The sequence below is a fragment of the Asparagus officinalis genome, chromosome 5 (genome assembly GCF_001876935.1).
Source record: "Asparagus officinalis chromosome 5, Aspof.V1, whole genome shotgun sequence".
Classification (NCBI taxonomy): Eukaryota; Viridiplantae; Streptophyta; class Magnoliopsida; order Asparagales; family Asparagaceae; genus Asparagus; species Asparagus officinalis.
The window spans coordinates 115,469,338-115,482,582 of record NC_033798.1 but is presented as its reverse complement, the minus strand read 5'-3'; the positions used below and the strand labels follow the sequence as shown (position 1 = coordinate 115,482,582).

Sequence of the window (13,245 nt, the reverse complement as noted above, 5' to 3'; positions counted from 1 at the left end):
GGTCTATCCGCAATGAACCTGTCTCTTATTTATTATAGAGAAGCTTGGAGAGAACTTTATCTGTCACTGGTCTGTTATATATACTTGTATGGATAAATCGCTGCACATGTGGTTTCTGTAAGATGGACGGATGTATATTATTTGATTCGCATTGAGACCTGTTAAATGATAGTATATTGAACTGTTTGGTTGCATCTGTTAAAAGTTCTTTCTGGTCCGTCTATTAAAATTAAATACAGCTGACATATCACATTTACTGTTTTGTTTATTTCTTTAGGGGCATAGTGCTGGTCTCTTCAACTTGGGAAACACCTGCTATATGAACTCCACATTGCAATGCCTTCATTCGGTCCCAGAGTTGAAGTCAGCATTACTTCAGTGAGTTCCTCTTTTGCTGGCATATCAGAAGGTCTTAATGTCTTCTCTAATTGATTATTAGCGTTTCTATTGACTTATTTTTGAGTTTGTTTATCTCTTGCAAACAGCTATGCAAATGTAAAGAATGATGATATGGATCAGTACACACATTATTTGACTTGTATGACTCGTGATCTTTTTAAACAACTGGATCAAAAAGTAAACCCCGTGGCACCATTGCAATTTTTGGCGGTTAGTTCTCTTCGACTTATTCGTATTTCTTCCAGCAGATGTTAGAAATTTCTGCAGGAATTAAAATTGTGCTGTCTGTTTGGTATTTATGAGACAACTGGGTTTAGATATTTTTTTCAGGAAGGAATTCAGGAGTAATGCTGTCATATTATTTTGTGCTCCTATTCTTTTTCTTCATTAAATTTCCTTATATTTTCAAGAGCCCTATAATCTCTTTTGCGGCTAAAATGAAATGTATTGCTGATTACTAGTGGGTCCTGACGTGTTGCTGCATTTCAGGAATAGATTTGTTTAACTAGTGTAAGATAATCTAAAAATCTTTATGCATAAATGTCGATTTCTCTGCTACTTCTTTTCACTTCATACCACTATGCTGAAATATGTTCTATCATCTGCCTGATAAGCACAACACCTATCACTTGCTCTCTGAATGAGCTGGCAGGTGTAAGCGCTTCATGCTTCTCTTTACCTGTCAATGGTGTCATATATAAGCCCTATTTTGGTCTTCCTGGGGATTGAGGATCAAGTTGTCCTGATGGTGTCATCTTCGAAGGTCTGCAAAAATGGGTTTGCTTGAGTGAGCTTTGATAGAAGCAGTTCAAAGGAATATGATGATGTCTATGATTGAAATGATTGTGCACGAGATGGAGACCATGGGTGGGCCAGTAAACTGAAGAGAGTCAGATAGGTACATATTGCAATACGAAGAAATCAAACCATGTTTGACCTCTTCTCTTCTCATTATGTGTAGCAGGATGGAGGTTGACATTTCACAGGATAGTTGTCTCAGAAAAAGAGATCAAACCATAATGAAAACCATAACTAAATGAATACAATATTTTCATGCTGTTAGATTGAATATTAAACTCTCGCTGTGATGATAAGAGTTCCGACATGCTTTACTGAAGTCGCTAGTCTCATGATGATCTGTGCTTGACTTGAGTAACTGGCAAGTAATGTTTGTGCAGTACTAAGTCTTTATCCCTATATTAGTATATCCTAATGTTTTGACATCATTTTCATGTTCTATGTTCCTTAGTTGCAGTGAAGATTTTAAAGGAGTTGGTTGAAGTTGTGTTTATGTTTTTTTGGTTTTTTTTCTTCCGTTTTGTATTGTTTTGTATTGTGTGTGTGTGTGTGTGTTGGGGGTGGGTTGTTGGTGCAGACAAGATGGGGTTGGGGTTTTGCTGTTGCAGAGGAGACAATGTGGTGGTTCTTAGAATAAGGATAGCATTGTCAATGGGGAAGAGATGCAGTGAGGATGGTGGCGTTATTGCCATTGTGGCAGTGTTGATATCTTTGTGCAGCTAGGGTTTGGGGTGTTGGGAGGGTAGGGCACTGCAATTAGGGTTTTGGGGAGGTTCTTTTTTTCGTGTGTAGAAAATACCTGCAGGTGCACTACAATTAGGGTTTTGGGGAGGTTCTTTTTTTCGTGTGTAGAAAATACCTGCAGGTGATAGCTATATGGTTTCTGGAGGGCAACAATGAGTGTTTTATTTTATTTTTAATAAAGAAATCCTTTAAATTTGGAACTTTCTATGGATAGATTGAGTTCGTCTAAAGTTGCCTTTTTAAAAAATGAGAAGTGACTTATCTCTGAGAGAGGCAGTCAACTTCTATGTATTGGAAAACAAATAGATCACAACTACAGTTCTTTCAATGTGGAACAAACAAACTTTTCTAATTTTCCTAAAATACTAAATACCCTAAAAGTTTCCTTGAGTGACAACTTGCATAAATTGAGTTCTTGAAACATTTACTTCTTCAGTAAACCTATTGTCCTTCATTTTTGAAACAGCTGTTTCTGTTGTGTTGTGGTGATAGCAATTTAAGCCTGTTGCTAGGTCCAGCTTTGACTATGAGGATATCTGTGTGCTGATAGCGCTATTTGATGTTCAAATTCAGTCTTGAGCTCATTGCTTGTATGCTGTTTGTATAGGTTCCTTCAGTATCTTCTTGTTTTGGGTGGTTTATAGAATGATTAGGAATTAACTTTCTACTTGTAGATGATGTGCCATTTCTTTTGTTCGCTAATACTGACTATGTTTTGGGCAGTCAATACGGAAGAAGTATCCTCAGTTTGCTCAGCAGCAAAATGGTGTCTACATGCAGCAGGTTTTTTCAGTTTACTTAGATTTAATACCTTGTGAAAGAGGCATTTCCTCTAAGAAGGCTAATATTTGAATAAATGGCAGGATGCTGAAGAATGTTGGACCCAACTAATGTATAATCTTTCGCAATCACTCAAACCGTCAAGATCCTGGTCACCTACATCACCAAGGTATTATACATAATAGCAGACTGGACAGTTATTTATTTTGCCACTTTTCTCCTTAGTTCTGTGATTTAATACATTTTAAAAAAAAGTTCTTGGTTACTTGCCATTTCTCATATCTGTTAGATTGTCGTGTTGAGTGATTTTACTGGCCCCAGATTTTGTGTGGAGGAACACTGCTACTATTGTTAAATAATTACCTATTTGATTTGTATTATTGATGCTAACTGATGGAGTTGAATCTTACGCTTTTGTGTACTCTTTTTCGCTCTTTTGAATAACAATTTCATTGATTCTCATAGCATATCTTCATTGTGTTATCACTTCTTTCTTCGTTAATATCATTTTCTCTGGATACAATTACTTCAACAATATTTCTGCTTGGTTATGATAACTGTTCCTTCTTTTGTTGTTTTGTAGCGAGACATCTAATCCAGTCAAAACACTTTTTGGAATTGATCTAGTGAGCAGGTATGAGTAGGTATTTGTGAATGACATTAAATATACAAACTTACTGCATGTTTTATCTAACTAATCTTTACTGTGTACAATTTATGGTGTTGATGAGATTGAAGTGCAGGTTGACATTGAATTTTGCAAGAAAACACTTCTTCATGAATAAACTCTTCTTCATTTCTTCCATGGTTCTGTTATTGTTATTGAACCTGAAACAAATAAAAGTAAATATTAGAATTTTTTTCGATATTATAAATTTTGGATAAAATTCTTCCAAAAAAGCCCCTGGCGGAATATTATGTTGTGACCTATTGCAGCTTCGTTATAATGAAGATGAAAGATAGAAAGAATACGCAGAATATCAACAAGTTACTGTCTTTTGGGTCATAAATGATCACAAGCAATGTCTACGTCAGTCCTTAGCGTCTAGTTGCAACTTTATTGCCTAAGAAATTTTCTTAGAACATCTTGGTTATTGTTTACTTTCTGTGTGGGTTGTAAACTTGGACTAGTTAACTGAGTTCTCTGTTTTATGTGGACCCTCCTACATGATATTCTAACAACAAACATCTCATATGGCATGCTTAAATAGCAGTTCTGTATTGATTCTTACATGTAAATCACGATTATATTGTAAATATTCATGAACATGAAGACTGAATCCTTTACGAGATCCAATTTACTTACTCGTCTTCTTTTCTAAATACAACTGATAAGTTAACTGAAATTTGTAGATGAGAGCCTGTAAGGTTAACAAATATTTGAAACACGACTACAGCAGTCGGTTTATGTCCTAATTAAACTGATGGTTCAGTATGTTTCTTCTCTTAACTCGGCAATGCATGATAACTCAAACTCTCTTGAATGAGGAAAAATTAGGCATCCTACACTTGCATAGGACGCACTAATTAAACTTGTGTGTGCACTCTAGAGGCACCCATATCCTGCATTAGAAGTTTCTTAACTACTTGAGTCTTTATAAATATTGTAACCTCATAATGAACCTAGTCATTACTTTACGTGAAAGGGTTCAATAGTTTGATTTATACTTACATTGTTTTTACTTGATGATGTACCGGACAGTTGTTAGCTGAACCGAATCATAGCTATCTGATCAAACTAGAGTGTCGTTTGCTCTTCAATACTTTATGCTATTTTTTTCTATTTAGAGTGCTTCACAGTAGTTGGTTTACCAGGATCCGCTGTGCAGAGAGTGGAGAAGAAAGTTCAGAGTCAGAATCTGTTTATGCACTGAAATGCCACATCTCGCAGGATGTTAATCATTTGCATGAGGGCCTAAAACATGTAAGTCAATAGAATGAAATAACTTGCTAACAGAACATCATACTATTATGTTATCCTTGTATAAGGATGTCTTTGTCCTTCTTACTATTTCAGATTTATCTCTAATTTAATGATAGTGAAAGATATCTAACAAGGGATGGGTTATGTACTTCTCTTCCATGGCTACTTCATCAGCCAATTCAGTCACATGTTCATACCAGTCAAGCCATGTGACCAACAGATCATTTAACATCTGGATGTAAATTGTAATTGTTTCCGCTCTTGATTAATTTTCTAAATTTGTTGTTTCCTTATTGGCTGTCAATGGTAGCAATGTGAATGATTTATTTGGAGTTTAGGCTCTTTTTTTGAGTTCTTTTTTTTGTGATTTATTGTTTCATGGATTGAGCAACAAGGACTATAGGCATGCCTAGGGAAACAGAGATGAAGACAATTTAAGGGAATATGGTTATTAATTTAAGCATAACACTTTAACAGAGTAAAATGGAAGTACATGATTCTTCTCTGTGTTGTTCTAACATGGAAAGTAAAAAATGGAGGCTTTAATGCACAAGCTTAAATTCACAGGCTAATGTCTGAACAAATGTAAAAATATTGATTGTAAGGTAACAGTTGGGTAGTTTTTGGGGACCCTGTCAGATACAGAAGCCATGTTGGATAGCTTCAATTTTATCTGCGACTTGCACATTTCAGTGAGCAGTACCTCTACATTAATATTTTCATGATGCTTAGTTCTAATTATATTTTTAAATTATGTCAGCTTTCATGTTATCTTTGTACAAATGATCTGCATTCATGTCAATTATAATTTAATTTAACAGGGTCTAAAGTCAGAATTAGAGAAGGCTTCTCCTTCGCTGGGACGCACTGCAATTTATTCAAAAGAATCCCATATCAGCAGTTTGCCCAGGTAAGTACTGTGTAATTGGCCACTTCTATATGCACTAAAGTTAAAGGGCTTTCCACTGTAGCTAAGCATTGTTTACAGATATAGTGGAACCCTTAACTTAGTACATATAAAATAGAGTGGGGATTTTTTTTGTCCACACATCTAAAGTTAAACCCAATTTATGTTTAACCCCTCACTCCCCAATATCATGATATGTAACTAATAATGCAATGAATACAAGGGTTTTACCTCTTGTTTAGATAACAGCTGTCGCTTTAGATAACAGCTGTAGCAGCTACATTCTATTCATAGATACAGTGGAACCCTTTAACTTAGTATATATAAAATAGAGAGGGCTTCTCGCCCACACATCCAAAGTTTAAACCCTATTTATTTCTAAGCCCCCTGCGCCCCAATATCATAGTATGTAACCAAGTAATGAATACAAGGATTTACCTTTCACTGTAGCCAACAGGCGTAGCAGCTACAATGAAACTCCGAAAGAGTATATAGTTAAAGAGAAGCATTCCCCGTAATAAACCCAAAATTTAAATCCATTTTTCTTGTACACATCTCGACAATCACCTCCTATACAGTACTCAACTAAATTGTTTTATGAACCACAGTATAACTTTTTTGGGGTTCACATTGTAGATTCAAAAAAATTAAACAGAAACTTTTGTTTATAAACCCAAAGTTTACCCTTATTTATTTCTGAACCCAACCACTTCCCAAATCTCTTTTAGAAATTATATGTTAATTATTTTTACCCATACTCTCAATGTGATACCTTAATTTTAAACCCGTCTACTTGGAGGGAAAAAAGTGTTTTGCTTATATACCCAAAGTTCTACCTCAAACTTTTTTTAACCGATCAACTTTTGAAATCACTCGGACAATATTGTTCATAATTATTGTAAACTTCTACCTATACACCCAAAATCTTGCTTCCATTTATTTCCCCCCCATCCACTCTAAAAATGGTTTTTTTGGCTATTAATCCAAAGTTTTATCTTCACTAATTTTTAGACCAATTTCTATAATCACTCATAAGCCCAAAATATTTCAATGAATTTTGTTGCTATATTTTATTGTAATTGCTATATTTTTGTTCTAAGTGGTTAGTTTTATTTACACTAATGCTTAAACTCTTATTTATTTTATTTGCCTTTTCGCACCAATGTACCACATCGCTAACTGTAGATGTGTTTTGCTATCCTGTAAACTCAAGTTTTACCCCAATTTATTTCAATTCATATTGTATTTCAGAAATTCAATGTACAGGGTAAGGTGTTATTTTTGGTGTTGCTATATTTTTGTTCTCTAAGTAGCTAGGCACGTGGTATATTTTTAAACACAATTTTTATTTTTATTTTGGTGGTGGAGGTCGGGGTTTGCACTAATGATGCGGCATTGCGAACTGCGGATGGCTATTTGCATCTGCGTTTTTTTAACCCACCCATTTCCAGAATGATTTTTTGCCTATTAACTCAAAGTTTTTACTACCATTTATTCTTAAACCCACCCACGTCTAAAATCACTTTTAGATACAAATTCTCCACCAAATTAATTTTAAACCTACTTTGTATTTTGGGAGTTTTCCATGCTGTGTAAATTTTCTATATATTACTATAGTTTACTCTTTTTAATTTTAAATGCTTAGATATATGATGTATTTTTAAGCCAAATACTTAAAACGTTATCTTATTCGCTTTATTCATACTAATGCTGTGGCGGCATGTGGATCAATTTTGCTTGTTATTTTCTGTTGGTAAAAGCCGACTTTTCTCCTGAGAGTTCATGCCCATATATTTAGGTATTTGACTATTCAGTTCGTCCGCTTTTTCTGGAAAAGGGAGACAAAACAGAAGGCGAAGATCTTGCGGGTAAACTTTGATATCATCTTTACATCTGGATATTCCTCTTTTCTCTTATTTCTTTTATTTGCTCTTTTAGAATTTATTTTTCTATTTACTACCGGGAAGAACTTACGAGAATAGTACAGAAGCTATTTCAGGCATGGCTGGATTGGTTAAGGTTATTAATTGTCAATCTCAGCGTGTTTTTTTGTTCTTGCCAGAAAGTGGACTATCCTTTGGAATTGGATGTCTATGATTTTTGCTCAGATGAGCTTCGCCAGACACTACAAGGTCCACGTCAGGTTAGTAGTTTTTTATCGTAAGCCCTTCCTTTTTTTAGTGGAAGGACCTCAGTAACACCTTTCAATTGTCTGTCTATATTTTCATTTAAATCTTACTTATTTTCTATGTTGTGTTCTGTCAACATCACATCAAAAAAGATTCTAAGAGATTCAGAAAATGTGAAGCTTGGGTTGAAAGTCCAGGACAAGAAGAACCAAAACGATGTTTCTGTACCTAAATTGGAGGTATGACTACTGTTAATATTATGTGTTTCTTCTCATAGTTTACTTCTTAGATTCTTGCCGAAAGCTTGTTCTGTTAAGCACATGGTTGTGAGCCATAAGTGATGAAGTTAGATGTTTGTTGTCTATGGTGGAACAAAAGCTTCGTCATTGTTTATTCAGACGGTTTATTTCTCAACTTAGTTTGTTCAGATGTGCATTGATTTTTCCCCCCCACAAAAGTCTATGTTATTCTTCCTTGTGCTGGTAGTCACATTCTTTTTAAAATTCAATAGGCCATGAATGGGGTTGCTTGTCAGCTGAATTGCCTGCTGTATTCTACGGATAGCTCCCATTTTCCGGTAGCTTTGTGGCTGGATTTTCACATCAACTCAAAGTCTTAAATGATTGGCTTGAAGTTGTCAGTCATAGCATTTAGGCCAAAATTTACATCTAGCTTTCTTTTTAAAAAAAGCATGTAGTCATGCTTTACAGTAACCAATTTGAGGGGGCCAAAGCTAATGTGATGTTTTCATGCTGAAAATGATGAAAGTTTTAATTTTCCTCTACATTTTCTTTTGTCTCAATTTGTTTGCGACTGTAATGAAGAAATATTGTATCATTTTGCTTGGGCTTGAGCTACCTTTTATATTTTCTTTCTGTTATTTTATCTTTCTGCTTTAGGCAATGTTTTTTTAGTGAGCTAAGTCGTGCTAAGCAGAACTATGGCGTGATTCCACTACTCCCTTCACTTATTCTTGATCATTATATTCTTTTTCCTTTTGCTTATACATGTATCAGTAGTGTCTAAGAAAACTATTTTCTGAATACATGATGCTTTAATGATTCTCTTTTCAACTTTCTCTGCTTTGAGTATTTCATTTCTCTTCTTAGATGCTGGCTTGGTTGATTCTAAAAGAAACTAGGAGAATTTTGAATGGCTTCAAGGTCAACTTTATTCTGACCTGTGATTGCTTCATATTTTTAGGGATCTATGGATGCTGAGCCGTCCACCACTGTTCCTGAAGTAGGTAAGGAAAAAAAGATCCACCAGTTTCATGAGATATTACTCCCTTACATTTGTACACTAGTTTTTTACACGCATCGTACGCACATAAAAGAGCTTGACAAATGCTAAAAGTTTAAATTGGTTCAATTACATGTGCATAGTGCGTGGCAGAAACTAATTTAAATTTATCGCATTTGCTTAAGAGAGCTACATTAATCACTACAACAATTCAACATAATCACTGAGGTTCTAGTACTATGACTTATTTACTTGCATCAGCAGGTACTGTATGGATAAATATAAGTTGCTTAAATTTGTTCAAAATCCTAGAAACCTCACAGTGCTGTTTCCATCCTTCGCCTAAGGAAACCACAGATTGCATGACTTGTTTACTTGCATCTGGAATTGATTAGATTTATTAAGAATGGTTAATATAACAAGTATCTTAAAAATTGTCATCAGAAAATTGTAGGCAAATATGACATGTTTCATGTTTGTCCATTTACACGACCATGCAAATTTGAACAGAACACTTTGAACCTTCCCTCGTAATCATTAGCTTAGGAAATAATATTCAATGTTTGCAACTGTCTTTAGATTTTTTTAAGGCGGTAAAAAGTAAAATATATTCAATGTTCCTGTCGATATCAGTTGGTAATGGGTTAAAAAGGGATGAGTGTGTTGTTGGAGAAGGTAAACAGAAAGGGTTATGATAGTTAACGGTGCAATGAAAGTGTTTTAAGTTTGCCTTGCGGTGAGGTTTGATTAAGGGATGAAGGCTTTGATCACTTTGCTTTTAAAATTAGATTTATTAGGAATGGTTAATATAATAAGTATCTTAAAAATTGTCATCAGAAAATTGTAGTCAAATATGACATGTTTCATGTTTGTACGTTTACATGACCATGCAAATTTGAACAGAGCACTTTGAACCTTCCCTTGTAATCATTGGCTTAGGAAATCAATGTTTGCAACTGTCTTTATATTTTTATTAAGGCGGTAAAAAGTAAAATGTATTCAATGTTCTTGTCGGTATCAGTTGGTAATGGGTTAAGGAGGAAAGGATGAGTGTGTTTTTGGAGAAAAGTAAACAGAAAGGGTTATGATAGTTAACGGTGCAATGAAAGTGTTTTAAGTTTGCCTTGCGGTGAGGTTTGATGAAGGGATGAAGGCTTTGATCACTTTGCTTTTACACATTGATATGATTCTTTACTCTTTTTAAGGCAAGGCATACTGGTTAGTGCAAGGTTTTGCTTTTCTATTTCTTGCGTGCCATGGTAGAACTTTTTGAATCATCAGGGCAAGAAATGTCGGTTAATCCAGTGTTGCTTGCTAGCTCGGTTTATTATTTATTCCTCATTTCTGTATGTTGCATTATCTTATTCCTCATTTCTGTATGTTGCATTATTTACATTATCTTGTTAGATGAAAACATGCAACTAACTGGCATCTACGACCTGGTCGCGGTGCTGACTCACAAGGGAAGGAGTGCCGACTCTGGTCACTATGTTGCCTGGGTGAAGCAAGAAAGTGGTCAGTATTCCAAAAACATATGCCACTGGTAGACAAACTTGCTATGAAAGTCTGCTTATGTAGTTCATGGGTTAACGATCCAGGTAAATGGATTCAATATGATGATGATAATCCCATTCCCCAAAGGGAAGATGACATAACACGACTTTCTGGTGGAGGTAAGTAGCTCAGACATCATACTCAATTTTGTTTGTCCCTTAACCTATATTCTGCCTGCACCTCTATATAGAACTATATGGTGAGTTTCTGTGTTTGTGTATGTCAATGTGTGCGTGCGCGCATGTATGTGCCTATGTGTGGGCAGATGAAAGCTTGGTTCAGGTGATATTATACTCGTTGTAGCTCGTGGGTTATTGTCAAAATATTAGAAGACTCCTTTGGCTGAGAACATGCTCCTATTGTTATTTTATGATTTGTGTTCTTACTGATGATCATTTATTTACTGATTGTTTTGAAAACAGGTGACTGGCATATGGCATACATTTGCATGTACAAAGCTAGGCTGGCTAAAATTTAGACGCCAATACCAGGAGGATCCGCGGGACGACTTTTATCATTGTTGTGGGTGTATGAACTTTTCCTTCAAAATCTTTGTTGTACTCTCTTTTATTCTTTAAACGAACTTGTCTGTTTGCAATTACAAACCCTTGTAAGGAGAATGATGCAAATTAGTTAGACTAAAAAAGAGTTTTAAACTAATATTGTTTCCATATTTTATTTGTTCTGCTTGTTCTGGTTATTTGATGTTAATAGGATGTTTCTGGAACTGTTAACTGAATTAGCTGATGTATCACTAACCGTTGAATGGCTTTGTGTGTGTTAAAATTAATCATTGACGTGTCGCCCGGTGGTTTCTCAAAATGAACAATTTTTCTAAACAGACCCATTTCAAAAAAAAAATTAAAAACCGATTTTTTTTTATTTACCAAAATCGATCTGATTTTGTGATTAGCAGACTAATCACTTTCCTAAATAGTCGGGGGTAACCCTGACTATTTAGGACATTAATTTTTAGGGTTTAAGGTTTCTAATTAAGGTTTAACACCATCCTAAATAGTTAGGGTTACTAATCCCGACTATTTAGGAAGGTGATTAGTCTGCTAATCACAAAATCGGGTCGGTTTTGGTAAAAAAAAAGTCGGTTTTTTTTAAAAAAAATTAAAATGGGTCTGTTTAGAAAAATTGTTCTTCTCAAAATAGGTGGGGATTCTTCTCATTCTGGAGTAGAACTGGAGGTGCGAACTCTCTGAACCCTTTTCTTGGTCATTTTTTCAAAGTTTTCTCATAGGGCGCGTGTTCTTTTTGATAATGGAGGAAGCCTGATGAAATGAGGCCCATATATTACGCAACGGTTGCATCTGGCAATGGATCACAGTAGCAAGGAAAAACAATAGAATCGATTCTTGCAACTCCTGCCAAAGACGGATACGTGAGAGAGAACGTTGGATTTTTTTTTTCTAAAAATATTTTTTTGTATATATTTTGGGATGAGGCTTAGGTGTCATCATTCCAACTTTTGGTTAGGAAAGTCATGGCATAAATACAAATGAAAAATGTTATAAAATGATGATAGCTTAACGGGATCATACCCATCAGGATTGATCGACTTAAGCTAATTACAAACTTACAGTAGAAAGGTAAAACTACATCTCCTAGAGATCTGCTTTCAGAGACCTACATTGGCTCTTTGCGAATTGCGTCTTTGGCACAATTTTTCTATGATACGAGTTATCATCATTCTTACAGAGTGATTTAAGCAGAATAGATATTAAATATATAATATAATGCTTATCATATTTGTAATTATTTTCGTAGTACACATACGAACAGTTAATAAAGACACAACAAAGATTAAAGATTTTTTTTCGCCCAAATCCCCCATTCTATCATATTTGTATAATTTGATTTTCCAAATATTCATATTTGATCGATTTTTATACTCCTCTCATTCCTTACAAATTCATAGGGGTAAATTACCTAACATGCATACCTTCTACCTGAAGAGGGAGAGGAGAGAGTTATTATTATTATCCCTCCTAAATTTTGGAAACTTAACATTGCTAATGAGAGAGATACCTCAAATCAATGTAAATGAAGTATCTATGTTTGAAATTCAATGGTATTAAATGAAAGGGATATTTTAAGTCAATTTCAAAAAAAAATGTGTTGATAAATTAGCAAATATCCAGATTTGGTGGGTGTTTTGCGAATAAGAGAGCTTTGGGTTTGGCCCTTTGGCTTTGGGTCTGGGTTTGGGTGTATATAGTTCTTTTTTTTTAAACACTTGATTATTTTGCAGGGTAGGAAATACCTTAGCGAGATAAATAGGAGAAGTTTCTTATTTGTTACCTCAGATATTTTTTTATCTCTTATAAGGATACTTTCCCAGAGTCTTGCTAGATATTCAAAAGACATTGGAGCTTCAAAGCTTCTATAAGAACTTCAGAAATATTAAAAACTAGATACTTTTGTTTCATGCATTCGACTCCCTTTCACCTTGTGTTTAGAACTTCTGATTTGCCCTTTTGACTCACTTTCACATTTGTGTTTATTACTCTGTTGAAAATTTTCGGATGGAAAATAAAAATAGTTGTTGTTCAGATTCAGTCCCATATTTGTTTCGCAATATTGTTCTCACAAATGTTTATATAATCATATAGGTTTTTCTTTCTGAGAAAAACTATCATGTACAATTTTTTGCATATATATTCTCACTTTTACCAATAGGTGAATTATAAATTTAAAAAAAAATCCTCGTGAGACCAAGAATGAATATGCAAATAAAAAGGAATAAAGTTGCACATTCT

The 13,245-nt window shown here is 34.7% G+C and overlaps 1 protein-coding gene across 1 annotated transcript in view; it reads left to right on the top strand.

Moving 5' to 3' along the window:
- LOC109840816 (ubiquitin carboxyl-terminal hydrolase 7-like) overlaps positions 1-11,137 on the top strand; it is a 22,206-nt gene extending 11,069 nt beyond the window's left edge. Inside the window, exons 7-18 of the mRNA XM_020409592.1 lie at positions 2,665-2,724; positions 2,805-2,890; positions 3,305-3,355; positions 4,537-4,645; positions 5,467-5,555; positions 7,351-7,420; positions 7,615-7,695; positions 7,834-7,920; positions 8,885-8,927; positions 10,331-10,438; positions 10,522-10,596; positions 10,900-11,137. Of these exons, the coding sequence (XP_020265181.1) occupies positions 2,665-2,724; positions 2,805-2,890; positions 3,305-3,355; positions 4,537-4,645; positions 5,467-5,555; positions 7,351-7,420; positions 7,615-7,695; positions 7,834-7,920; positions 8,885-8,927; positions 10,331-10,438; positions 10,522-10,596; positions 10,900-10,955 (915 nt within the window). The 3' untranslated portion in view covers positions 10,956-11,137. The remainder of the gene's footprint in view (positions 1-2,664; positions 2,725-2,804; positions 2,891-3,304; positions 3,356-4,536; positions 4,646-5,466; positions 5,556-7,350; positions 7,421-7,614; positions 7,696-7,833; positions 7,921-8,884; positions 8,928-10,330; positions 10,439-10,521; positions 10,597-10,899) is intronic.